At 39.4% G+C, this 26,770-nt stretch overlaps 1 protein-coding gene and 1 long non-coding RNA gene across 3 annotated transcripts in view; one reads left to right on the top strand and one right to left on the bottom strand.

The window, feature by feature from the left end:
• Positions 1-4,131, top strand: part of LOC124878647 (leucine-rich repeat transmembrane neuronal protein 4) — a 91,802-nt gene extending 87,671 nt beyond the window's left edge. Inside the window, exon 3 of one of the 2 annotated variants that reach the window (XM_047382741.1) lies at positions 2,791-4,131. In XM_047382741.1, coding sequence (XP_047238697.1) covers positions 2,791-3,009 — 219 coding nt within the window. In that variant the 3' untranslated portion in view covers positions 3,010-4,131. The remainder of the gene's footprint in view (positions 1-2,790) is intronic. The other variant, XM_047382742.1, reaches the window with a different exon arrangement.
• A 6,431-nt stretch (positions 4,132-10,562) lies between these two features.
• LOC124878431 lies at positions 10,563-11,270 on the bottom strand. The gene is made up of 2 exons (XR_007040766.1): positions 10,728-11,270; positions 10,563-10,645 (listed from the first exon to the last, which is right to left on the bottom strand). It is a non-coding gene; the product is annotated as an uncharacterized LOC124878431 (long non-coding RNA).
• Positions 11,271-26,770: the final 15,500 nt, after the last annotated feature.

Raw genomic sequence — 26,770 nt, forward strand, 5'->3', positions numbered from 1 at the left:
TCTACACACACAGCTGTCATAGGAAAGACACTATGCAGCACCTTGCTAAAAATTAAAGGCCCCATGAAACAGAAATTGAAATGTATTTTGATGGTAAGCATCTCTGAATGAAGGCAATTTGGGGAGATAGGGCTGAGGGTGCACTTTATGGAAGCTGAAGTAGGTGACAGTTCAAGCCAGGAGCTGGGAAGAGTAGAAACTGACAAATGTGGTTGACGAGAGAGAAAGAGGTGGAGGGGGTTCGCAGATGTTGCAACTAAAAAATATGTTACCTATGTTTACAGCTTGTTTATTGTCACACTATTATGAATTTTTGAATTAGAAGTGTGTATCAAATAAATGCAACATGTATATGTATTTGTTTTGCATAAAAACAAAGATAGCAGACCAAATCTTAAATACCGTTGCAGCTACCATAGACTGAATATAATGATAAGAACGAGAAACAGTTTATGTCAGGTCTTTTTAAAAGGGTTAAATCAGTTCCAAGGTGAGGTGAAATTCACTTAGACATAAGCTCTGTAGAGCTAAACAGGCAAGCTTGAGCGTTTTTACATTGCCTCGTTGATGATGCACATCGTTTGAAAATGCAGAGGTTCCATTTTTTTTCTTCTGCATCTTTTTTGCTGTCTGGACAGTTCATATTGTTCAGTTCAGATGACCCACATGTTAACACCTCTTCACCTCTCTAAGGATGTTTTTCTTATTACTTTTAAAGATCCGTATTAGTCTATAAAGCTTAGCGTTAATGGGCAAACACAGCCCTTTATTACTCGGGTAACTCGGCTTGTTCTGTAGCACAGAGACCTTAAACAGAGCGGGAAACTGTTGAGGAGGCCAAGGTTGCTAATGCCAGCTACTGCTGCATACAGACAGAAAGATGCCTAAATTTAAATCGACTCTTCTGCTCACATGTTTGACTCTTTTTGTAGCATTAATTGAAGAATCAAGTCCTCGGTGTACCCTTTCCCCTGACAGTCTGTACAAAGAACTCCCAGATGCAGACCGCCTCTCCTTCAGCCAGCTCATTGTGCATTCTAAGGATTGTTGCTCATGAATTTTTATGAAGTCCCTTCAAGTAGTGTGCAAAGTTCAGCCGCAGAATTAGACAATAGTGTTTTCCACTAATCTTCTTATTAAAGAGGAGAAAAAACTGAGGGACACCGTTGCTGAAAGACAGGAATGTAACCTTAAATGTAACCCTAAATTCAGAGCTCTGAAAAGTGACAGGACTGCGAATTCTTCACAAACCAGATGAAGATTTGGCATAAAGCGCATTTCAGATCAATCAGTTTTCTCCAAACCCTTTGTGATCCAATAGAATGAACAACTACAACATGCAGTAGTTTAAAGATTGTTTTAAGTAGGACGAAAAGCTGAAATTTGTTGGAATGAAAAAAAAAAAAACTCTGTTAAAGTGTATTAAAAAAATCTAATTTGTAAGTAAGGCCAAAAGGTCCCACAAGAGACATTAAAGGAAACAAAATGACAAAATTCAGCAAAGTTGGGTGAGGTCCCAGGTGACATAACCAGAAACTATTGAAACATCTGTTGGGAAGTGAAGGTGAAGGTCAGCTGTGGTGGAGATTCTACCCATGGTCTGCATCTAAAGGCTCTTAGAAAAAACCTCTGCTGAATCTCATAAAACTTTTAAAAGACCTCATAAAAGTAACTCAGGATCTTGCAAAAATTTTGCAAGATCTTGCAAAAAGTATTATTGAATCATTAGTGGGTTCTGGGAAATATAACAAGAAATCTTGACAAACATTGACAAAATGTCACAAACAGTATCTCGGTAAACTTTTGGAGAAACTAGCGGAAGAAACTGGCTATCACAAAACGTTTTAAAAGAAGAAAAACTACAGAAAAACTTAATGATGATTACTTGTCTTTGGTTTGTTAAGAAGGTCACACATTTCTGGTGGAGATTCTCCACATGGTTTGTAGCTCAGTCTCTTGTTGTAAACTTTTGCGGGATTCTGCTAAACCTTCCCAGGATCTCAGGAAATCTCAGGAAACAGTAGCTTGGATTTTGCAAAGCTTTTGTGGAATATCCCAAAAGAAATTTGAGATTTTGCAAACTTATTGCGGGATCTCCCAAGAGCAACTTGGGTTCTCAGAAACTTTTTTGGGATCCAGGAAAGAAACTCTGGATCTCACACGCAGAAATCCTGCTAAAAATAGCATATGTAGTTTGCAGCTCTTGCTGGGTTCAGCAAAAATGAAAAACGGAGACGTTGAATATTTTTGCATCTTGCGGCTTTGTTCATTCTGGAATATATGGGTGTAATCGTAGTTTGTGTGAAAGCATTAATATGCATTAATCTATTAATACCTGTATTACACAAGCCATGATGCAGCTTTGTTCTCTTTAATTGACAGAATTTGGACCACACTAGCATATAAAATGAACATGGGGCTTTGAATCAGCGAAGTGCTTGTAATGTAATAAGCAGTCTCTTTTAAATGGAGCCTCGACTCCATTTAAAAGAGGGCAGAAAATATGTGCGCACTCTTGCTTAAGGCTTTCATCTTGCATATAAATCATTCCAGCTCAAAGTGGGTGCTTGAGTGGCACAGATTTCAGGTCTTGGGGTGCAATGCTGCATCACCGGCCGAGTCTCCATTAATGACAGAGCTGTGCCTTGACAGCATGATGTAAATTAAGCCAGTTCTTAATATTCTGAGAGCCGATAAATGTTGACATGGAGGTTTCTCTGGCTGTTTTTCTTATATGTGATGCTATGTTTTTTTCTATCCTTTCTATTTCCTGCTTTCTGTTCTGTCCAGATACCATGGCAGGTGAATCCCCTGGCTCTGTACAGGTGTGAACAGTCAGTGCTGGATCAGTGCCATGCCCACCTGTTGCTGCACCACAATGTGGGCATGGAGCCCCACTCTCGGGCGCTGGGAGGTTCGGGGCCAGCCTTGTACCACCCGGGCCTAATGGCTGCCCTCCCCTCCGAGCCTGTGCTGCCTTGCCCCCAGACTCACTCCCACCACCGGTGAGCTGTGTACACCGAGAGGCTGTGAACTCCTGTATTTGTGCAACTGCTCAGTGAACTGCTCAAAGGAAATAAAAGGTTGTGTGGGAGGAAACTGGGACTGGTAACAAAGCAAAGGAGACAGCTAATCTACCACAGAGCATCCAGGATTCAGAGTAATGAAAATGAAACTATTTTTCACCAGGAAAAAAGGGGTGCAGCAGTATTGATCGATAAGAATCTGACCTACATGGCCCCACATGTCCTCAATTAGCAGAGGAGGCTGATGAGTAACATGGCTCCCCACATTCTATGTCCCTGCCAGGAGTAATAAGAATAGTATTTTAATGGTTTGGTAATCTTATTAAACACATTTCCTCGACTTCTCAGGGTAGCTCTGCTGTGAAAGTAATCAACTGATTAATACTATAAGTCGGGTAGCAGAATAAATGAAAGAGTGGCCAAACATAAAGTTTTTTCCTGCTGCTTTTCCTGATCTAAAGCCCCTCTGTTTCTCTGACTGACAGCCTTTTTTATGTTAAAACAAAGAAATCAACCAAACCCAATCTGAATATAGCAGACAGTAAATGCCACATAAAATGTACAGCCTTCAGAGATTTGTTGGCACTAAGTCTATTTTTTATGGTGTCTTATGATGTGTGATGTTGATCCCATTCAAATTAGTTTATCACAGCGGAGAAAACTATCCACCAGAAAGCTACACTGCAACACTTAGACATTTACTTTTCATCCCTCATTTAAATCACTCTTGTGGTTAATGGTTTTTGATTTCATAATGCATTATTAAACCAATTATCTGACTGTGTGCTCATAAAGCTACATGTGTGCTTTTTACAAGATGTTGCAATATAATATGTGGTAAATAAAACTGTGGTAAATGATCGGTAACAGTGTCATTCATCAAGATCGGTGGCTTCGACCCAAACAACTGTCTGCTGTATTTAGACAACTGCGGAGGTGGATGAAACAAAAGGAGCGCTGCACTGGAGGCAAGACTGTTTAACAACAATATGTCTTGTTTTTGCATTAGTGACTGACCCCCAATGGTAACTCTTACATGCATTTCTTCTCCTACTGTGACTATGTATCTACTTTCTGGTGTAATAAAGTAAACTAGACTCTCTGAGCTTCAAGACTTTTATGTTGCTTCCAGAAAAGAACATAGCACCCAGTTATTGTTTTAGAATAACAGACACAGTTCCTTGATGTAGTATTTATACTCTTTGTACTTTTTTCGCACTTTATCATGTTTAACCACCTTCTTCTATGTACTTAGTTAGGATTTTATGATAGTCTAACAGAACGTATTGCATTATTGTGAAGTAGAAGGAAAACAACACATGGATTTCAACATTTTGTACAAATAAAACTGTGGCATGGATTTGTATACAACCACCCTGTACTGACACTTAAGTTTTTTTACATTATTGTCCTGTTTTTGGTCCATCCATCTTCCCATCAATTTTGACCAGGTGTGCTCAAGTCCTTGCTTAAGAATAGCATTCCCACAGTATGATACTGCCATCACCGTGTTTTACAGTTGGGATGGTGTGTTCAGGGTTATGTGCAGTGTTAGTGTTCGTCCACACACAAGTTTTGTGTGCAGGACAACGAGCAAGCAGAGCATCTTCTCCCATGTTTGCTTTGTCTGCTATATGTCTTTGGGCAAACATAAAACTGGATATTTTATGGCTTTCTTTTAACTCTTCTGTAGTCCTACCAGTATGCTTCAAACGTCAAATTTGTGGAGTACCTGACTACTTTTTGTCCTGTCCTCTAACAAACTGAGGCCAACACTGAACAGCTGCATTTTCACTGAGATTAAATTACATACATCTGTACTCTATTTCCTTATTACCTGACTTCTAAAGGCAGTTGTTTGCCCTGGATTTTATTTGGGGGTATAAGAATAAAGGGGGCTGTGTACAAATGGACACATCATTATGAGATTTTTTGGGGAAAAGTGGAAACCATGTATTGATTTCCATCCTCTTCACAGTAATGCAATTCTTTGTGTTGGTGTATCACTTAAAATCCCAATAAAATACATTCAGGTTTGTGATTTTACCTTGACAAAATGTGGAAAAGTTTGAGGGGTGTGAATATTCTTGCAAGGCACTATAGCAGCTCCAAGTTCTTCACACTTTCGTAGCATTATACAGAGTGAAAATAATGGAGGTTCAAATGTTATATAGCTCGGATTCCTGTAATCATACAGTTGACTGGAAGCTCAACTAGTATAGCTATGATCACATGTCAAATATCTTAAACAGCTACAGCATTCCTGTTAAATCTGAAATATAATCTTCTTATAAATCATTGCACATAGGAACAAATGTTTGAGAGTTGGATTAAATTGCGATCTACATCTCCAGGTAGGTTATGGTTTTGATGGACCTAAAAGCACTAACTGAGAAGACCTTATAGACAAAAAACAAAATCAAAAGACAAGGCCCTGTTTTTGTCTCTGACATCTAAGATTTCAACAGCCAATACAATATTTTAAGAGAATAACGTAACCAAACCAACCATCTCAAATGAATCTATGTAGGGCATGTGAACAACACTACATCAGCTGTGTAAAATCTGCAGGTGTATAAACAGGGAATAGTGCGAGTAATGCCTGGTAAAATAACAATCAAATAAAATGAACGCAAACACAGTGTGCCTGCTGTGTGGGAGGAAACAAAACCAGTTTAATATGCCAAGATCAGTCATGTTTAAGTAAACTGGGAATACAGCAGCTTCGACTATAATCAGGACCCCTTCTAAGCCTGTTTAAAACTTCATAAAATAATTTAATCCTTTGTTACAGCAGCATCTTTTCACACTGAAACAATTAGAAAAATCCAACCTTTAATTTCAGTACATTTGTTCAGTGGGGAAAAAATCTCACATTAAGATAATATATTTTTTAGCAAAATTTGCTAGTGCTGCAATTATTGGGATTCCTACCAATTCCCTTAAAACAAACCTAACCTCTGGCTGTTTCATTTGTTCAAAGTGTCTGAGCACGTTTGTTTAGTAATTACTTCCTGTGTTCCTGGAGTAAAATAAGAAATGCAACAAGTCCATTTCTCTTCTCACTCTCGTCACTTCAAAATGGAAAGAGAGGGGAAAATGCCATAAAAGAAGAAATAATTCAAATAACTGGAAATATAACAAACAAGGCCTAATGAGGACCCATATTTATCTTGCACTATGCACTTTTATACTGGAAAAGCTGTACAAGTTGTACAAATTATCAGCAGCAGGGATGTCAACAATTGTGACAACTTTGATTATGATAAAAAACTGTTATTTCTTAAAGTGTGATTTTACCCCTACTAAATAAAAGTACCTAAATGAAAGGTTTGATTAATTATTTTATTTTAAATTAGATTTTGCTAAAGCAATAAAAAACTATTTTAACGATTTTTTACATGTTTACCAGAGATGCCTCTAGAGGGCACTGCATTGTTCTCAGTCATTCCCAGAAGGCACCTGATCACAAAACACTTCCTCCATGAAAGAAAATTGGTTATTATAGTTACAGTTTTTATCCAGTGTTATTCAGACAATTTATAAAAGGAAAATGGCATACATGACGTCACCAAGCCATCTTGGAGGGCTTAGACTGATTTGATGAGGGAAAGGCTTAAAGGCTTAAAGCACTGTGAAGGGTATAGTAGCAGGTTGCCATACCTTTAGTTAGATCTTAGTTGGAGCCACTGTTCACTAATTACATTTTGAAATGCATTTATACAAATATACAGCTGAAGGTTGTACTGCAGATAACCTGAGTCCTATGTTAAGGTTTGTCATTGTGCACATTTCTCCACATTCAAAGTGATGCTCCCAAATGTCCTCCTGTGTTTGTGAGAGAGTGGGCAAAATTAGAATGATTACTCCTTAGTCTTAAGAAGTCACTGCCTTTCTCCTTCTACCTTTTAACAAGCAAAAAACTAAATATGTAGAAACTCTGGTTCTTTCACGTTCAATATGTCAGGGAACAGGCAACCCAGTGGCGCATCTAAAGTAAACCCTTTTAAATTCTCATTTCCTGATAACCTTTTGCATAAACTCCTGCAAGGCCTGCAGAATATACTGTATGCTGAAATGGAATAGAAGCATTTTTGTAAATGTGTTTATTGAAACAAATACTGAGTTATTGTTTTAGACATAAAAAAATGTTTTTTGCTCCTACAGAGACAGCTAGCAGTTTACATTGGCTATTCTAATTATAAAAAATACCTCTATGAAATACTGCGATATGTTATACAGTGCAATAGTTTTAAATCATTCCTAATTTATTTGTAATGTACTTCCTCAGAGCTTTTGCATCTTACAATTTAAAAAAAAGGAGTATCGATCAATTGTTTTACAGGCTTTTTGAAGGTGAGAGAACTTCTATTCAGTTAGGAAAAACGTGTCAAAAAAATGTATTTGCAATAAAATAATAGATAAAACAGAAATTGGTGACCCTGGTGTTTTAATACTTTTACACCCACCTTTTTGCCAATATTGCAGCTTTTGGTTTTCAGAAGATTGACGCACACAGAGAGAGGAAGTTTTTCACCACTCGGTTTTGCATAATCTTTCTAGATTGTCTGAAATCCTGGGTCCTCTCCAAGGCCCTCTTCTCTTCCACTCAGCCCACAAGTTTTCTATAGGATTTAGGTCTTTGGACTGAGATGGCCATGGAAGCAGGAGGATTTTGCTACAAGACCCAAGGACAACCCATTTTCAGTCCAAATATTTTCAGATATTTTTATGTGCAATATCCTCTCATTTCAAAATATTCATAATGCCTTGCTCTCTAACAAGGTTCCCATGGCCTTTGGAAGTGAAACAGGGCCACAGCATCATTGTTCCTACACAGTACATAAATGTAAGCAAGAAGTGTTCTTCCACATTTTTATCCTTTGCTTCATCTGACCACAGCACAAAGTTCCAGTTAAGGTCCCAGAAATGAGCAAATTCAACATGCACCTTGATACTAATGAATGGTTGCCATAGAGATTTGGTCTCTTATGGTTCCTCGATGCTGCTGTTCTCTAACAGTGAGGAAGAAACATTTTTATTTTACCTCCCTTACCATCCTACGTGCATGTTGAAAGATGAATCAGGGCTCTCGTTCAAACTTGTCTGTCACACCTGCAGTTGTTTCAAACTGAAAAAAAGAGGATATGTATTACTAATTATGTAGGAAACTCCTACCTCTGGTCAACTTAAAAATGTAAAGCATACAGTTAAGCCGAATATTATTGATACCCCTGGCAGATCTAAATGTTAAATGATTTTTATTAAACCGAGAAGTTTGTTTCTATTAGAAAATGAGACAGGCTTCTCTTAATAGAGAATGAAACACTGTAAAATGAATGTCAGTTTTAAAATAACTTTTTCTAGAAACATTTTATTTAAAAATCGAAAACGATCAGAAACCTTCTCAATAATGAGTGGGAAAGCCTTTATTGGCATTACAGTAATCATACCTGTCTTATATTTACTGTCCAGCTTTTGGCATGTTTCCGCTGGTATTGTGAGGATTCCTCTTTTTAATCAGGTCTTAGTCTTTGAGGCTAGACGGTTTCTTTGCCATCACCCTAATCTTTTCCTCCTTCCACACATTCTTCATCAAATTAAAGTCAGGACTCCAAAATGGAAACATTACTTCCAGTCAAAAGAAACATGGTAGTTGAATTAAAGGATTGGTTTAAACCTGAATCTGCGTGGACTATGAATCATTTTGGGTTTAAATCTAAGTAAGAAATAAATACATTATTCAGTAACATTCCTCTCAACACATGGTTTTTACCAATAATAGTGCCTCCAATTAACATTTAAAACAATTATGTGGTTTTCCACCATTGCTGAATAAATGTACTTGAATCAAAGGTTGCCTTTTTGTGAAAATGTTCTGTGTGAGACTTGCTACTGCAATAACAGATTAATTTATGTTAAAGCGTTTTACACTTCTTTACTTGGAGTGCAAATAACAGTGGCCAGCGCTGTATTACATCTTACCAAACACTACAAACCTTCCTCCTTATTTCTCTCTTCTCTGAATCGCAGCGGCTGCTGAAGCTACTGAAACTAGTTTGGGAGATATATTTTGGTGCTTCTGTCTTTTAGCATCTTGTAGCCAATACATTCATCCTTGGGATGTTTCTCCTTTGTGTTTTCAGCTGACTCAACTCGTTCATGGATCAGGCCTCATGTTTTCTTTCTCTTAATTAGCTTGTTTTCAGGGGATAAGCCCTGCAAAAAGGATAAGCCTCTTTCATGTGCTTTTGTCTGAATCCAACAATACAAAACCCACAAGTAGTGAGTAAGTATTATACTCTCTTATGCATGAAGTAAAAAGAGAAAATGTGGTCTGGAAACTGCAGATGGCCAGTTGGTTGTTTCTAAATTACCTTTCAAAGTTTGATGATGAAACAAAATCTTTGTGTTCAGTATTCAAAGTATTCATCCTCAAACTTTTTCAAATTTTTTACATAACATCCAGTCAGTGTATTATATTGGACTATGATCAAAAAAGTGAAGATGTGAAGTGAAAGTAATACAAAGTTTTTCGACATGCAAATAAAAATCTAAATTGTGGAGGGCATGTGTATTTTGTTCCCTTTACTCTGATACCCTGATCAAATATAACTCTGGAGAAGCTGCAGAAAACACTCAAGTGGGGGAAATATGTCAACAGGACTACTATTAGTTGTGCACAAATCAGAGGAAAACTATCAATGGTCAATCATACTGGTCAGAGTGGGGTGAAGCATGGGTGGGTGCATTATTGATGTCAATCTTCAGTCATGCATAGATTTAAATAGCTAATGGATCAAAGTGTTAAATCAATTTCATTCATATGAAGCATTATTTCATTACAATAACTCTCCAGACTTGCTAAAATTGGAAAATTCATTCGTATATATTTTGTAAAGCCTCTGCCACGTGTTCCACTTTAAAAAGAAAAATAGGCTGCACACAAGATAAATCTGCTAATGACAACACGTTCTGACACATGACAGATTCACGCTGCAGATTTACTGCTCCGTAGCCACACACATAAAACAGTTTAACAACATTGATTGTACAGTGCACTCACCTCGAGTGCTCAGAGTAGCATTCAAGGAATCAGAACAACATCGTATCGGAAAGGCAATTGGTCTTGAGGTTTTTGCATGTGTTTACTCGAAGAGGCTGATGATTCATGGTTTTTAAATGAATGCCTTCTTCTGAAAGTGTCATTTTCCCTTCAACTTTACTCGCACCCTTGTCACAATGGGGTTTTCTTAGACTGAGATACACAACCACGAGGACAAAGACAGTGTTTTAACAGTTTTAGAAACACGGTTAAAGGTTGGACTGGAAGCAGGATATAAATTCTTGAAACTGGTGGATCTGACTTTGCTGTTGGGCTAATGATCTTAGCATAGTATCGTGTCGACCTAACAGAACTCCCTGATGGGAAATAGTTCCTCGTAATTGTGTATCAAAGTCTATTTGGTCAGCTTGTTCTGTCATAATGGGGTTTTTGTAGACTCTGAGATACACAACCACAAGGAAAAAAAGACAGCGTTTTAACAGTTTATTTAGAAACACGGATAAAGGTTGGACTGGAACCATGGCTGGAGCTGGCGGACGAACGCGGGGTCTCTCTGAAGGAGAAAGACAGAAGCTGGTAAACACTCTGGGTGGAAACAGAGAAAATGTGAATGTGTTCTTTAGATGCTGACTTACAGGGGTGGGGTTCTTGGCAAGACCTGGGGGAAATAAGTTCTTCTTCACGGTGGCTTGAGGCTGATAGGCTGTGAACAGTTTTCGGAGGATGAAGTGCTTAGTTTCTTCTCTTCCAGGAAACTCCATTACGGTTGGAGAGTTTTAACGGAGAGTGGACAGGTAGGTTGATGGGTGGTTCTCAAGTGGCTCCTGAGAAGCTGGGCTTGGAGTTGGAAGCAGAGAGGAGGCTCATGGCTGAGGTGTCGAGGCTGGAGTTCCCAAACTCCTCTGAACATGACACGAGTGAAAACGTAGACCAGAAAGGTTCCACGACTTCCTTCAGCAAACGGCAAACGTGATCTGCAAGGCAGGGGGAGAAAAACAAGGAGATCAGAGAAGCAGAGGTCTGGCTGTTACCACGCCAAGGGAGAAAACAAGCCGATGCCTCCCTCTGGGTTTCTACTCCATGAGTAGCCCAGCTGATTGCTCTCAGATGAGCAACAGCTGTGCAGCACCACCTGCCAGTCACACCCTGCACAGAAAGCACACAGCACACAAAAACACAGCCTGCAAACAGCCTGCACTCAAACCATTTATTTAAGCAATTAAATGGGATTTAAAAAAAAACTAAACATTGAACTGAATTTCATGCATGCCAATGATTTAATAAGAATAAAGTTTATATCTGCAGTGCACAGGAGCCGCACGCTTCTTCTAGAGACTGAGTGACTGTTATTCATATCCTGTTCTGTCACAGGCTTAATCTGCAGAAATAAAAAGTGTCAAGGTAATGCCAACAGATGCTTCTTGGTTTCTTATTCACTTGACATTTTATTTATTTGGACAACATATTGGTCTGTCTCGCAGTGTGCTGGCATTTTCTTGGGAAGCTGAGTAAAGCCATTTTCCTTCTCCACAGAGCTGTCAGGGGAAGCTAGACAAAGCAACACTTCATCGTACGTTGGCTTAAAATCCTTTCATCCCTTATCCAGTTGTGTTAATCTTACGTGGAGATCTTACTCTGGTGAGATACAGAGATGCCTGTCTTGCTTTCAGATAATGATTGATAATTTAGGTTTAGGAAAATGATCTGAAATCTATTGGGTCCAGATGTTGTTTGCTTTTCACATCTATAAACCCACATTTCTCCAACAGATGCAACATAAGTGGCTCAACAAAACAATTGTAGGGAATCTAAACTGTGAAGTTTAAACAGATGCATGGTTCACCTCAAATTCGCAATATGGAAGCTTCACACTCTGTGTATTCATCTGGAAAACTGGTGCTTTGTCTCACTGCTGAGTATGTGGTGTTTTTGGAGTATTTTACTTTAAGGTCAAACTGAAGATTCTGTTTCTCCTCGTACATGCACTCGCCGGCCCGTCATTTTAAAGTTGTGTTGCTAGTTGCTGGCAGGCAGGGCAGCTGTTAAGGCTCTTGATTTCCCCAGGAACTTCCACAGTAGCTATGGCCACACTTTGAGATTGCCCTTACCATCTCACAAGCCCAGTACGACACTGGTGCTGCTTGTTGATTATATGACTGCCTCTCAAATCACAGAGCAACAGATTGCTGTGCTGAGCAGTTTCAGGGTCAGAAGTATCATCACTTTTTTAAACTTTTGTTGACTTTTAATTGACCAATTATCCCTTCTGTTTACATGGGTTGTCTTTGATAAAACAGAGCACATTATTTTCTGGTTAGTAACTAAAAAGTGTGAGAACTAAGCTATTGTCCAACAGCTAGACATTCCCATGCAGTGGTAATGAGAAACACTGACAGGATCTGAGTTGTTCCAGTCAGTAACACATGTGACACCAACCCACATAAAGTCTATCCCGCACCAGTCTCTAACAAAATCCCTGCTAAATTACATCAATGATGCCTCTGTCCACATATAGTATCAGTTTTCAAGTCTTGCCATTATTTCTCATTTGGATTTGGACTTGGACTGGGCCATTTGAACATATTTATATTCTTCGATCTAAACCATTTGATAGTAGCTCTGACTCTATGTTTAGGGTCGTTATCCAGCTGGAAGGTGAAATTCTGACTCAAGTATTTTGCACCCTCTAATAGTTCACTTCCAGGGTTGCCCTGTATTTAGCTCCATCCATCTTTCCATCAGTTCTACCAGCTTCCCAGTACCTACTGAAGAAAAGCATCATTGTGGTGTGAGGCCATCACCACCATGTTTCACAGCGTGGATGGTGTGTTCAGGATGATGTATTTTGATGGTATACAGGGGTTTTGCATGTGGGCGAAAAGATCCGTGTTGGTCGTACATGACTAGAACACCTTCTCTAACATGCTTGCTGTGTCCTCTATATAGCTTTTCACAAACCTGCAAACAGGACCTCTCATGGCTGACTTTTAGCAATGGCTTGCTTCTTGGCACTTTTTCAAAAAGGCCAGGTATGTGAAGCATATTTGTCTTGTTACCAGATCCTCGCACCTGAGTTGCATATCTCTGCAGCTCCTCCAGAGTTACAATGAGCCTCATGGCTGTTTCTCTGATTAACGCTCTTCTTGCAGTTTAGGTGGACAGTGGTTTCTGGGTAGGTTTGCAATACTAACATACTTTGGCCAGTTAAGATGGGTTGAGCAATGCTCCAACCCACCATGCTTTAAACTTCCCCAAAACCTTCTCCCTGACCTGTGGTGTTCCTTGCTCTTTTCATTCTCTAATGTTCTCCAACAAACCTGCCTTAATAAGGCACTTTTTTTTTCTGACCACACTTTAACGTTTTATTTGTAAAATAATTTGAAAACCATGTATTGTTTTTGTTTTACATTGCCTTTATGTGCTACTTTGCATTGGCCTGTCTCATAAAATCTTAATCTTAATGAACTAAGGCCCTGGTCTTCAAAGATTCCAAATAGGAGGCGCTAAACTGCTTGTACAATCTCTGAAGATTGGACAACAGGACATGTTTGTGGTCCAGACAGAAATGGGCCAATCAATATGAACGATTAAAAATAAAAAATATGTCATATATTTTCGTTTTTTTTTTTTTTTTGCCTCCTTTGAAATTTTTATATTTTTCCGAGAATCACCATGTTCTGAAAGTATTTGTTTGACGAGTTCGGAGTTTATCATAAACAGACACAATATTTAAGCTTGAACGTAATATTAGCAACATAAAAATAGTTTGTTGTAAGAGTTGGCTATCTGTTTTGTTAATTTTAAAACATAGCGTCACATAATTGTCCTGCAAAGAATGTAAATTGAACGTTTAAAAGAAATGATTTTTCATTGATTTTAGTTAATTTGTTTTGCTTGTTTTACCAATGTTTTAACGATATACAACGTGATTAATTGTTTAAATAGTTTTTTGGTGACATGAAGTCATTTTTTTACTGTATAAACCATCCCCTGGCATATGTTCACATTTAAACAATGTAATCAACCTGATCCAGCTCTGCTTGCTCTGCAGTGACACAATGTTACTGTCAGTAATGCAATGTGTTTTGTTTACTGACAAGGTTAAAGCCTATACTGTCTTTCTCACCACAAGGAGGCTTTAAAATGACAATTTCTCACCTGCTAAAAAGTGATTTTAGCATCCAGTTTGAAAATGAAAGATTTAATCTGCCTTATCATTTTATTTCTTTCCAATTGATAAAATTATCAATGTCACAGCACTGTGGGTCCTTTGGATGATGTGCAATTACAGGCTGTGGGCTGTTCCATGGCGGATGATCAGGTTTGTGCTTCAGCAGCAGATGATCTTACTAACAGCGATGGTGTGCTGGAATGAGAGAGAGACTATATGTACATCCTTCAATCAAACGAGGTGTGAACATTTTGACAGGTGGGCGGGACTTCCAGTGGCTGGGACATCCTAGGGCGGGACTTCCGGTGGTGGGCCTTCTTGTGACGTAACCGGATATCATCATTAACCGGATATCATCATTAACCGGATGTCGTCATTAACCGGATATCGTCATTAGCCGGATATTGTCATTAAACGGATGTTGTCATTAGCCAGATGTTGTCATTACAAGGAAGCAAATCTTTCTAATTGTATGTTTTTAGATGTTTTTTACATCTAAAAACAAAATATGTAGTTTATCCACTTTAAAAGGTCACTCAGGTTAATGCAGGCACATCACACGAAATTCTGATAAAAAGAGAGAACCTGACAGAATTGTAAATTCATTTTGTTTTAACACAGGGGTTATTTAGATGGATGTTTTTCCATCTAAAAAACAAGGAGACAAAAAGTAGATACAGAACCTTTCTTCCTCTGCTCAAATGTTTGAGCAATCTAATCTGCACCAGTAACTTGTAGAGATGATCTAAAACAGAGAAATAAATGAACTGAAAAAATAAAAAATAAAGGTTATAAAATCCTCAGTCACTGTTTATTGAATTAAGGCATCCACAGCTGTTTCTTGTGTATTGTCTCAGACACAGTCTTCACACTGACAGTCTCAGTCAATACACATCCACTGTTTAATGAATAGGTGACCAGACCTCAGACATCTGCAGCTGTTTCTTGCGTATTGTCTCAGACACAGTCTTCACACCAACTGTAGTCAAAGTAATTAAGAGGAATGTGCTCTTTTCCTGGCTATAAGTCTCGAGCATTGTCTCTGACAATTCCTATTCCCTGATTATTGAATTAACACGTCTGTGCTGTTGCTGAGGTGTATCGGGGGCATGTGGCCAAGGGGCGTAACTATGGATTTCATCATTAGGGGGCGAATCTAGAATCAACGAATTAAAAAAACAGAGGGGCGTTCTTCAGTTTTTGTTTTAAATACTAGCGGAAAACGCAACAATTTACCTGCAGCATTCGCTGGAAAAGAACGCTTGTTGAACAATGGTTAGAGTTAAGAGAGTTTTTCATTAAACCGGGGAGAAAAGCAAGATGTGCCAAGATGATGAACAACCATCTACATCATCTATTTCCTCGTCTGAGATACCTATCGGAATTCCTATCGTAACATACTCTGCAGATGATGATTCAACTTCACCAACAACAATGGATGAAAAACAGGCCTCAGGTCAACTAAGACGTACGTCTCTTCTGTGTGAAACCCCAGTAACCGTCTACAGGCATACGCGCCGTGAAATGGATGCCCCGAAGAAATCAACATATTACCTATGCAAGGTACAAAGGCCTCCGTTCGACACTCTGCAGGAAGAGTGGTCTTTGGAACCATATGGACTGAGCGGTAGCTGGGTGTATATTTTCATGTACGAAATAGGAGAGCTCTGCCTGTATCAATTGGATCAAGACGAGGTATTTAATGGATCATTGGCTCTGTGTACTCTCACCCAGAACAAGTGGGCTGTGTTACGGCTGGCAATCCCACACCTTAACGATAACCCTGAATCAGTCTCAGTGTACGAAAGGGAGGATGAAGATGAAAGCTCTCCTCAACCAGCAAAGAGGATGAGGATGTGTCCTTCCGATGTTGAAATAGCTGCGAGAGAACCTCTCTTTAGTGCAGTGTGGGGGTCAAAAACCACAGCAAATGGCCGCTGGTCTTTTCAGGCAAGCAAACGCAAGAATAACCAGACGACCCCCTCAGATCTGTATGTGTTGGAGGCATTCAATCAGAACTGCGGTGTATTCAAGACTGTGCTGGCTCTACCGTATGATGCTTGGGTTGAGAAGATGAATGAAATTGGACAGCGTCTTTCCAACCTTTTCGAAAACTCATGCTGCTGGATTGATGTTATGTCAGTGAAAAGAATCCTGACATTCCCTGTTGTGGATCTAAAGCCCACCCTCTTTTGAGGACCCACTCCCCTTCTTGAGGACCCTCCCACCTTCCTGTGCTATATATCAGGGTCTAACTGCGAGCTCACAGACTCTTCTTCTTCATAACGGCGGGCAGCAGACCTTGAGAATGTATGGAACGTACAGGAAAACACCATACTGGGACCTCTACAACCAGCAAGAAGAGACCGTCTTCTCTCCCGATCATGATGATGAAAGCTTCAACACCGGGCTGTATCATCCACGTTCTCCAGACCTCTACTCACCAGTCACCTCATCGTCGCAGCTCTTTGAGTCCCTATTCAGTCCAGGGACACCGACAGGATACAACCTCAGATTGCATCATCCGCCTTCTCCTGACCTCTATTCACCGCTATGCGTGGCTGAGTCTGTACACACAGATATCCAACCTAAAGACAAGAGGGTGATTGTGGATGACGAGGCAACCATCAGCTACTCACCCTCCCCACAAACTCCAGACCCGATACCTGCCCCTCAGCCTTCACCAGAGGAGGAGGAGAGTAATCAGGGTGATGAAATTGACGGCTGGATCTCAAGCGCTCTCATCAATATGGTGAAAACAGCAATACTTCATTTATTCAACATAACCTGTTTGAACTATGTCAAAGAAACCTGTTACGGGTGCATAACGAACCACCCGAGCCAACGACAGTATCAGTGCCTGGAGATATTGGAGGAGGAGTATTACCAAATCAACTTTCAACGCATCGTGCGACGACTCGTAAACCCCAAGCTCCTTCCTGCTATTCGGAAACTTCTGACACTTTGACGCATACAAGCAGATGACTTCAGAGTGAAAACGATTGCAGAGACGGTTTTATATGAACTGAAATCGGTACAAGGCTTCCATAGTGCAATCACTGATATGTATGAGAAGATGAGCGGTAATGACTGTCTCAAGCAGCTTAACTCTGTTTCAGAGTGCTACGATCCGATCTCAGATGATTGATGACTTGTTTTGTCTTTTCTGTATTCTCTCTCGGGTTTCTACTGGTATACATATATAACAGTTTTGTTTTTTAAAGATTGCAGTGTTTGAATTAATCTTTATTATCTGAATGTGTTTTTTTTTTCTGTTTCTCTATTAAATATGGGTACAAAATAAAAAAAGAAGTATAAATATACCCTCAGGTGTTTGTTTCTTTCATTATTTAACAAGTAGTCGTCAGAGTGAGCATAAGACTGGGATGTCTGAAAGAAGGATCATGAAAAATGTATATTACAACCCATCAAATCCGGGAAGTTTAGGGGTTTAGAAAGGTTGAGGAGGGTTATACAAGATGAAACGGGGAAGAAGGTAGCGGTTGAAAAAGTTAAAGATTTTTTATCGGGAGAAGATACCTATACTCTACATAAACCTGCAAGAATAAAGTTCCCGAGAAACAGAGTTTTTGTCACCACACCATTGAGACAGTTCCAAGCCGATCTCTGTGACATGCAAGCCCTGGCCAAGGAAAATGACAGTTACAATTATTTATTAACAGTCATTGACATCTTTTCAAAGAGGGCGTATGTACGTGTTTTGAAGAGGAAAACTGCTGCGAGGTGCTAAAGGCTTTTGAATCAGTTTTTAAAGAAAGTCAGGTCCCAAAAAAACTCCAGACTGATGCAGGGAAAGAATTTTTTAACAAGACATTTAAGCTTCTAATGGAGAAACACGGTATTGAACATTTTGCCACAGCAAGTGAAGCAAAAGCCTCTGTGGTTGAGAGGTTTAACCGTACGTTAAAAACAAGGATGTGGAGATATTTTACTGCTAACAACACCCAGCGGTACATTGACGTCCTGCAAAATTTAACTAGAAGCTACAACCATACTTACCACACCAGCATTAAGATGAGCCCAATGGAAGTGACCTCAGAAAATGCCTTCCAAGTGTTTCAGAATCTGTACGATGTTACCTCCAACAGATATTGCAGGGCCTCAGTGACAATGTTTAAACAGGGGGATCTTGTCAGAATATCCAAGGTACGTGGAGTGTTTGACAAAAAATACAAACAGAGTTTTACAGATGATGTGTTTACAGTGTATGAGCGGATACCCCGTTCTCCTGTATACAAACTCAAAGATTTGGATGGAGAACCTATTGAGGGTTCTTTTTACGCTGAGGAACTTCAAAAAGTAAAAATATTTAAGGACAAGATGTATCAAGTGGAGAAAATATTAAATCAACACACTGTCAAGGGTGTCAAACAAGTTTTTGTACGCTGGAAAAATTGGCCTGAGAAATTCAACAGTTGGATCAAGTTTGATGAACTATGAAACGTATAAAATAGGTGTGTGCTAAAACCTAACGATTCATACAGCATCATGGACAGCAAGGCAGAGGATGACGGTTTTTACATTACCTTTCCCTCTAACGCTAGCAAGGAAGTGTTTAAAAATATCATCTCTACAAGTTACTGGTGCAGATTAGATTGCTGCAACATTTGAACAGAGGAAGAAAGGTTCTGTATCTACTTTTTGTCTCCTTTTTTTTTAGATGTAGAAACATCCATCTAAATAACCCCTGTGTTAAAACAAAATGAATTTACAATTCTGTCAGGTTCTCTCTTTTTATCAGAATTTTGTGTGATGTGCCTGCATTAACCTGAGTGACCTTTTAAAGTGGATAAACTACATGTTTTTTTTTTTTTTCAGTTAATCCCTACAACAGAAGCCAATTCATCCTTCTTTTCTAAATAACATCTAAATAACCCCTGTGGTAAAACAAAATGAATTTACAATTCTGTCAGGTTCTCTCTTTTTATCAGAATTTCGTGTGATGTGCCTGCATTAACCTGAGTGACCTTTTAAAGTGGATAAACTACATATTTTGTTTTTAGATGTAAAAAACATCTAAAAACATACAATTAGAAAGATTTGCTTCCTTATAATGACAACATCTGGCTAATGACAACATCCGGTTAATGACGACATCCGGTTAATGATGATATCCGGTTAATGATGATATCCGGTTACGTCACAGGAAGGCCCACCACCGGAAGTCCCACCCACCTGTCAAAATTTTCACATCTCGTTTGATTGAAGGATGTACATTTAGTCTCTCTAATGAGCCATGTCAGGTTTGATAAATTGCATTGCGGGTGGCAAAGGATTACATTTGCATATCATCCTCCCATAAATGTAAGCGTTTGGGTTATTATCATATGTTTAAAATTTTTTATGAAGGAAAACACGCTAATAACTTGGTGCCTGCTGTTCTGCTGATTTTACACATGCAATCCGATTACTACCTCGTTTGTCGATCAGCCTTGCAGACGCAAACCTTTTCAAGATCAGGCCTTGAAGGTTGTATATGTAATGAGAAAAAATGTTGCAAAGTTCAAAATGTATGAATACGTCTGCCATGCATTGTGTTTATGAGCATGTGTTAGCATGTATTGTTACTTTACACTTTCATTGTCCCTGGCTGATACATAGATTTATTTTGACCCGGCACTCAAAGACCTAAAGAAAAGTCTTAAAGAGCTTTTTTTTTTTTTTTTTTTTTACATATATCATGTTCGATTTAATCCAGATGTTGAAATTGACTAACAGGAGGAAGAGGAAACAAGTGAAATGATGTTATCCTTTGTGAAGCTGGCGGCCTGAGTCATCTGAGAGACATCTCTGGCGGAAAGGACAGAAGGCTGGGAGGAAATGCAGCCAAACCTGCTCAGACAATAAAAAGATTTGGATGGGGCACTTCCTAACAGAGACTTCCAAGTCAGACTGTGCCTTTCTGAAAGGATTATGTAACTGTGGCATGCAGTTTTAGAAATAACACAAAATCTTTTGCTGTTTAGTCAGTTTATAAGCTGGAGTGAAAGAATGTAACAGCTGGAAAACATCATGCTTTTGAAATGCAGTTTTTAAAAATCCTTCAGTATACAGTGCTGAGAGGAAGTACTTTACCCCTCAAAGATTTCTTCTGCTTTTGCACGTTTGTTATGCTGCAGCATTTCAGTTAATCAAATAAATTTTTATATCAAAAAAGTATACCTAGAGGAACCACAAAATGCAATTTCCAAATTATGATTTGAAAATTTTTAAATCATGAGTTAACACATTTTTACGAATACTTAATCAGCCCTGATTGCTAGTAGAACCAAGAAATGCTTAATGAGATCTTGTCTATCTGAAGGTGAAGCAGGCTGAAAGATCCCTGTAAGATGGGTACCCTCTTGCCCCCCTTCCTTCCCCTCAGCATTTCAGAGAAAGATCATACCAACAATACAACATGGTAGTGCAATAGTCTGGGGCTGCTTTGCCACTTCAGTGGTTTGCTGTACAAAATACAATAATAAATTCTGCTCCCTTATAAAATCCTGAAGGAGAATGTCCGGCCATTGTTTTCCAACACATTTTTAGCTGTAGTGGGCGAGTACTTGTTCATAAAGGACCAGGTAGATTTGGATAGTTTTTTCCCCTGTATAAATAAGATATTTTTTTGAAAACTGCTTTTTGTATTCACTCAGGTGATGTTTGTTTGGTTTTAAAATTGGATTACTGATCTGAAACATGTAAGTGCAATAGAACAGCTAAAGCAGAAGAAATCTCCAAGACGGATATCATTTTCATAACATTGTATTTTTAAAATGGATCCCACCTGGACAAATCGGGGGGAAAAGCAGGGAGAAAGTACAGTGTCTTTCAACTTAAGCAAACTCTCAACAGCGTGTGAGCATTATCATAGGCGAAAAGAAAAGAAAAATCCCACCTTTAAACTATTCTAGGGTTTTAACTAAACTAAGGTTTTTCTGCACAGCATAAATTCTTTTCCAATCCAAGTGACCCTGTTAAGCAGAGATGAGAAACAAAATCCCAGGAAAAATGCTTTTCTTCACTCAAAATAATAATAATAATAATAATAAGCAATTCCCATGAGGATGTTGTCTTTACAGGATGAAGGTTTAATATCTAAATCCAATTTGAGGCACAGACTTCTCCTGGAATCTACAGATTTCCTGTACTATGCTCAACAGGGCTTTAGCAGACCCAGCTGGGAAAAGACTCTTTGGCATCCTAAAGACAGGGCTGATGGAGGCTGGTGCTGGTTTGAAAGCATGCACATTTGGTGGCAGCAGTGATTAAACTCTTTGAATGAAATGCAGTAGAACACTAAAGCTAGATTTAAAATCTCAAGCTGGAGCCACAGCTGTTTCAGCATCAGAAAGCTGGTATAATTAAATCTCACTTGATTTCACTGATATACTTAAAGGATCATTCTTGATCAGTGCTGCACATAAAATATAAAGAAGCATCTACTGTGCTAAAAACATACTTTATCCTGTACTGGATGCTTGGTATTAAAAGGTAAATGCAGCTCATTTTATAAGATACATGCTTCCTTCAGGGTTATACTTTAAATGTGTCAAGTAAATGCTTGTAAATGTAGGAAATCCACTTTCACATTTAGCTAAGAGGCAACTGGGTCACATTTTTTTTCAAGATTTCTCCTGAATATATTCCTTAATGATGACGTTAATGCTGGCTCAGAGGTAGAAAAAGTAGGTCTTGAGTCATTGAGTAATTTTTTCAAAGCAATGAAGTAAGAAGAGCTCATATTCAAAATGAAAAACTGCCATTTTCCTGCTACATTTTGTCACAGTACCATCCGTCAAAATGACACAGATTTAAAATTTTCTTTACAAATAAAAATCTGAGAAGTTTATATGTTTATATTGTAGATTCTTTAAATAGCCACCCTTTGCTTTGATTATTACTTTGCTCTCATTTTCTCCATGAGCTTCATGAGGTGGTCACCTGAAATGGTTTTCTAAAGAGTCTTGAAAGAACCCAGAGGTTCATTGAGAGATGGTCAGAGGTTAATATTCCAGTCACCACAGGAAATTGGTGGCTACTTTAAGGAATCTAAAATATAAAACACATCCAAAGTTCTTTAAGATATGACACTTTGATAACTCAGCCATTAATAACACATCCAATAATGTCTAAATCACTGGCAACAAAAAGTGAGTTCACTCCTAAGTGAAAATGTCCAATTGTGCCCAATTAGCCATGTTCCCTCCCTGGTGTCATGTGACTCGTTAGTGTTTCAAGGTCTCAGGTTTAAATAGGAAGCAGGTGTGTTAAATCTGGTGTTACTGCTCTCACCTTCTCTCATACTGGTCACTGGAAGTTCAACATGGCACCTCATGGTAGCGAACCTTGAGGATCTGAAAAGAAGAATTGTTGCTCTGCATAAAGATGGCCTAGTCTGTGCGAAGATTGCCAACACCCTGAAATTTAGCTGCAGCACGGTGGCCAAGACCATACAGCAGTTTAACAGGACAGGTTCCACTTAGAACAGGACTCTCCATGGTCCACCAAAGAGGCCAAGTGCACATGCTCAGCGTCATACCCAGAGATTCTCTTTTGAAAATAGACATATGAGTGCTGCCATCATTGCTGCAGAGGTTGAAGGGGTGGGGGGTCAGCTTGTCAATGCTCAGACCGTACTGCGCATGCTGCATCAAATTGGTCTGCATGGCTGTCATCCCAGAAGGAAGCTTCTTATGAAGATGACCAAGAAAGCCTGCAAACAGTTTATGAAGATAGGCAGACCAAGGACATGGATTACTGGAACCATGGCCTGTGGTCTGATGAGACCAAGATAAATGTATTTGGTTTAGATGATGTCAAGCATGTGTGACAGCTACCAGGTAAGGAGTACAAAGTGTGTCTTGCCTACAGTCAAGCTTGATGGTGGGAGAGTCATGGTTTGGGGCTCCATGAGTGCTGCAGCTGTGGGGAGCTACAGTTTACTGAGGGAACCATGAATGGCAACATTGCACTGTGACATACAGATGCAGAACATGATCTCCTCCCTTTGAAAACTAGACCACAGGGCAGTATTCCAACATGAAAACGAGTCCAAACACACCTCTAAGACGACCCCTGCCTTGCAAAGAAACTGAGGGTAAATGTGCTGGAAGGGTCAAGCATGTCTCCAGAGCTAATGTCATATTTCCAGCAAGCGTTTTGATCCACATGCAGGGAAACCAACAGGAGACAAGAACAAGTTTAACAGTTTATTTATAAATGGTAAATGAACGGTCCAAAGTGAATGTTCCTTAAGGAGGGGTCAGGAGTCAATGTGAGAGAAAAGGGAAATAGGTGAGCTTGAGAAATCATTCAACAGAGATGAGAGAAGTGATTAAAGGAGGGCTTATGGATCCAGGAAGGAGGTCAGAGCCAGGGAGTTTTATAGAGTCCAAGGGGGTTAGACTGTGTCTGTGTTTGATTATTGAAAGCAGGTGAGTTTGGTAGGCAGAGAGGTATGAATTCAGTGGAACCTAGTAGAGAGCCAGCAGTGAGATCAAATCAGTGCAAATTGCGCAAATGGAGTAACAGCAGGAAATCCAGAAACTTCTTGAGGCAGGAAAATCCTGATACAAGCTTGAGCAAAAACCTTGAAAAAGAATTCAAGAGTAGTCAAGATCAGGGGTCCCAACTTTTTATCTTCTCAAAGCTACTTGTACACAATGAAATAATATATATTCTATATATACAGGGGTTGGACAATGAAACTGAAACACCTAAATTGCTCTTAGGTGTGAATGAGTGTCTGCATGGTTGTTTGTCCTGTATGTCTCTGTGTTCCCCTGCGATGGATTGGCGACCTGTCCAGGGTATATCCTGCCTCTCGCCCATAGACTGCTGGAGATAGGCACCAGCTCCCCTGTGACCCAATAAGGAATAAGCGGTATAGAAGATGAATGAATGAATGAATGAATGAATGAATGAATACATTCATGTGTTAGAAGGGGAAGATTGCCATTACAATCCTATCATGTGAATCAGACATTAGGACACCAATGCTCAAAAAGATTTTCATGCTGCATTTGGTTCCATCTATATTCACATCACCTCTGACAAGCTTCCAATTCCTGACTGAAGAAAAGCGTCCCCACAGCATGATGCTGCCATTACCACATTTCACAGGGGGTGTTTGGGCTATTTGGAGTGTTACAATTCTACTAAACAGAGTCTTTTGACCATTTGGTGCCATCTGACCAGATTCCCTTCTTCCACATGTTTTCTGTGTCCCTTACTTTTTTGTGGTACCTTTTAAAGGCTGAAAGCAATTGCTTATTGGTTCATTGATGGGTATCAGAATTAAGCGGCCTTAATTCAAAAACATGCCACATCTTTCAGATGTATACATTTTTTTAAGTGTTGTAAAACATTTCATAACCGTGCATTTCCTTCTACTCCACTATTAATTTATAAAGAATAATTACCATACTCTGTATAGGTGAGCAGACGTGTGTGTCCGTGCGTGTGCGTGTGTATGTTTATCGATTAAGGTGGATGTATAGCTGGAATATGTGCCACTGTATGTGTGTGTAAATGCATTTATTGGGAGGTAGGGATCAGATCCCATTAGTTACTGCTTCCTAATTGCTTTCAAACACAAAAAACCAAAAGAAGTACAAAAGCAAAATAGTAAAGAGTAGAGTGCATGCAATATTTGTATCTAAATGAGCCTGGAACCTCAAACAGTTTGATCCAACTTATAGCTCTGCAGAGTGTGGAGCAACATCAAAAAACTGACTTTATACCTTTGGAAAAGCACAAAAGGGAAGCATCTGAAATGTCTGTTTAAACCAGACGCAGTATAAAGCCTGGCACAATTATTTATTTATTTATTGATTAACTGATTCCTTTTTTTGGGTGCAGCTGCCAAAAAACACAAAAAGTTGTCACAGTCTGTGAGCTGGATTGTTACTCCTGTCAGGAGCTGCCTCTTTGTGCTTTCATTCTGTATGACACTGCCAACTGCACTGTTGTGTTTAATCTGACTCACACATTGTAATAAAGTTTAGCTAGTGCTTCATTAGTCTGACTTTCAGACCTATATTGTACCTAAATCCATTCCATTTCTGGCTGCTCTCCAATACGTGGTAATTATGCCGGTCAACATCAGCCGCTCAGGACACAGATTGGTATTTGTATGGTGGAAAAAGGTTGCTAGGCAATCCACCGAGATCTAAGGAAAGGTCTGTATGAGATGTGGCAAAGACAGAGCTGGCTGTTGCCGGGTAAATTACAAGTAGACAATCAAAGTCATATCACACTGAGCCTGGGCGAAGAATGAAAGGAGCGAGCCCCTGAACGATGATCTTCCCCTCCTGTCCCAACATGCCGCAGGCAGACGCTTGAAGTCATTGGCAATAAGAACAATTAAGTGCACTTCATAAATTAGTCTGTGGGTGATAATTTTGTTTTGAAACGAGAAGGAAAGACTTAACGGTTATCAGGCCCTATTCGGGATATTACATGCTCATGTCCATGAGAGACAGAGTCAGAAAAAGCTTTGGATGTGGCTTTGAGCAAACTGCTCTGATTCTGAGTGGGACAAGTAAAAGAGGTGGCATAAATAGGTTCACACTCTGTGGAGACGGAGTGACTCCCAGCCCCCCTCTCTTGTCTCATAAGCATCTGAAAAGAAAAATCCCCACCAAGAATAAATAATGGATTGTTAGTGAAAAGTCTTACAGCCCGATAAGTTCAACCGGTGACATGGCTCCAAGGGGCAGCTTGGGTTTAGATGTCTTTCATCTTAATACTCAGGTGTGGCTGTACGCCCTGTGGAGTGTGCAGGGATATATGGCTGGGAAGACTGTAGCTGTCATGTCCCTGCAGCAGCACCAACCACCACTACTCAGCATCTCTGCCAAGGTGCAGTTTATTCTGCCAGCACCAGCCTTGCATCCCAATAAGCTGCATGCAGGAACTGGCTAATGTTACAGCCTCCTTGCCATGTATCCTGGGATATGAGCTCAATTAACTTAACATAAGCACTGTCATTTGGGAGAAAACGGATACAAGTCTCATACTCAGCATACTCTATAATTACATTTTGCTTCCCAAGAAAAGCAGTATTGACCCGATGTGATTGATAACTTTGATGTTGAAATTCTTTGTTTTGCACCTCCCTTGTTTAGCTTGTAATCCATCTTATAGTGTCTGTACATACAGGCTAAGGCATTCTGAGTGATCTCAGGAGCCAGGAAGAAAACCAGAGTACGCTCCATCAATTTTAGAGCGCCTCGCTGATTTACATCTCACCAGCAGGAGGCAATTCATGGCTTGTGGAATTCAGTGTTTTCCTCTTATTTTTCCACATGACCGGGCATCTATCATAACAGATCCAAACAACAACATCAAATAGATGCAAAGATGTATTTTGATCATATCTAATTAGTGAGGTATCAGTATCAGTTTCACTTTATTAGAAGTTCAACCTTTCACAGGAAATATAATGCCTGCTGTTGTGTATTTGGGGTCAGGGGTCTTCACTTTAGAAGCCTTGGTAAT

Source organism: Girardinichthys multiradiatus, chromosome 12 (assembly GCF_021462225.1).
Source record: "Girardinichthys multiradiatus isolate DD_20200921_A chromosome 12, DD_fGirMul_XY1, whole genome shotgun sequence".
Classification (NCBI taxonomy): Eukaryota; Metazoa; Chordata; class Actinopteri; order Cyprinodontiformes; family Goodeidae; genus Girardinichthys; species Girardinichthys multiradiatus.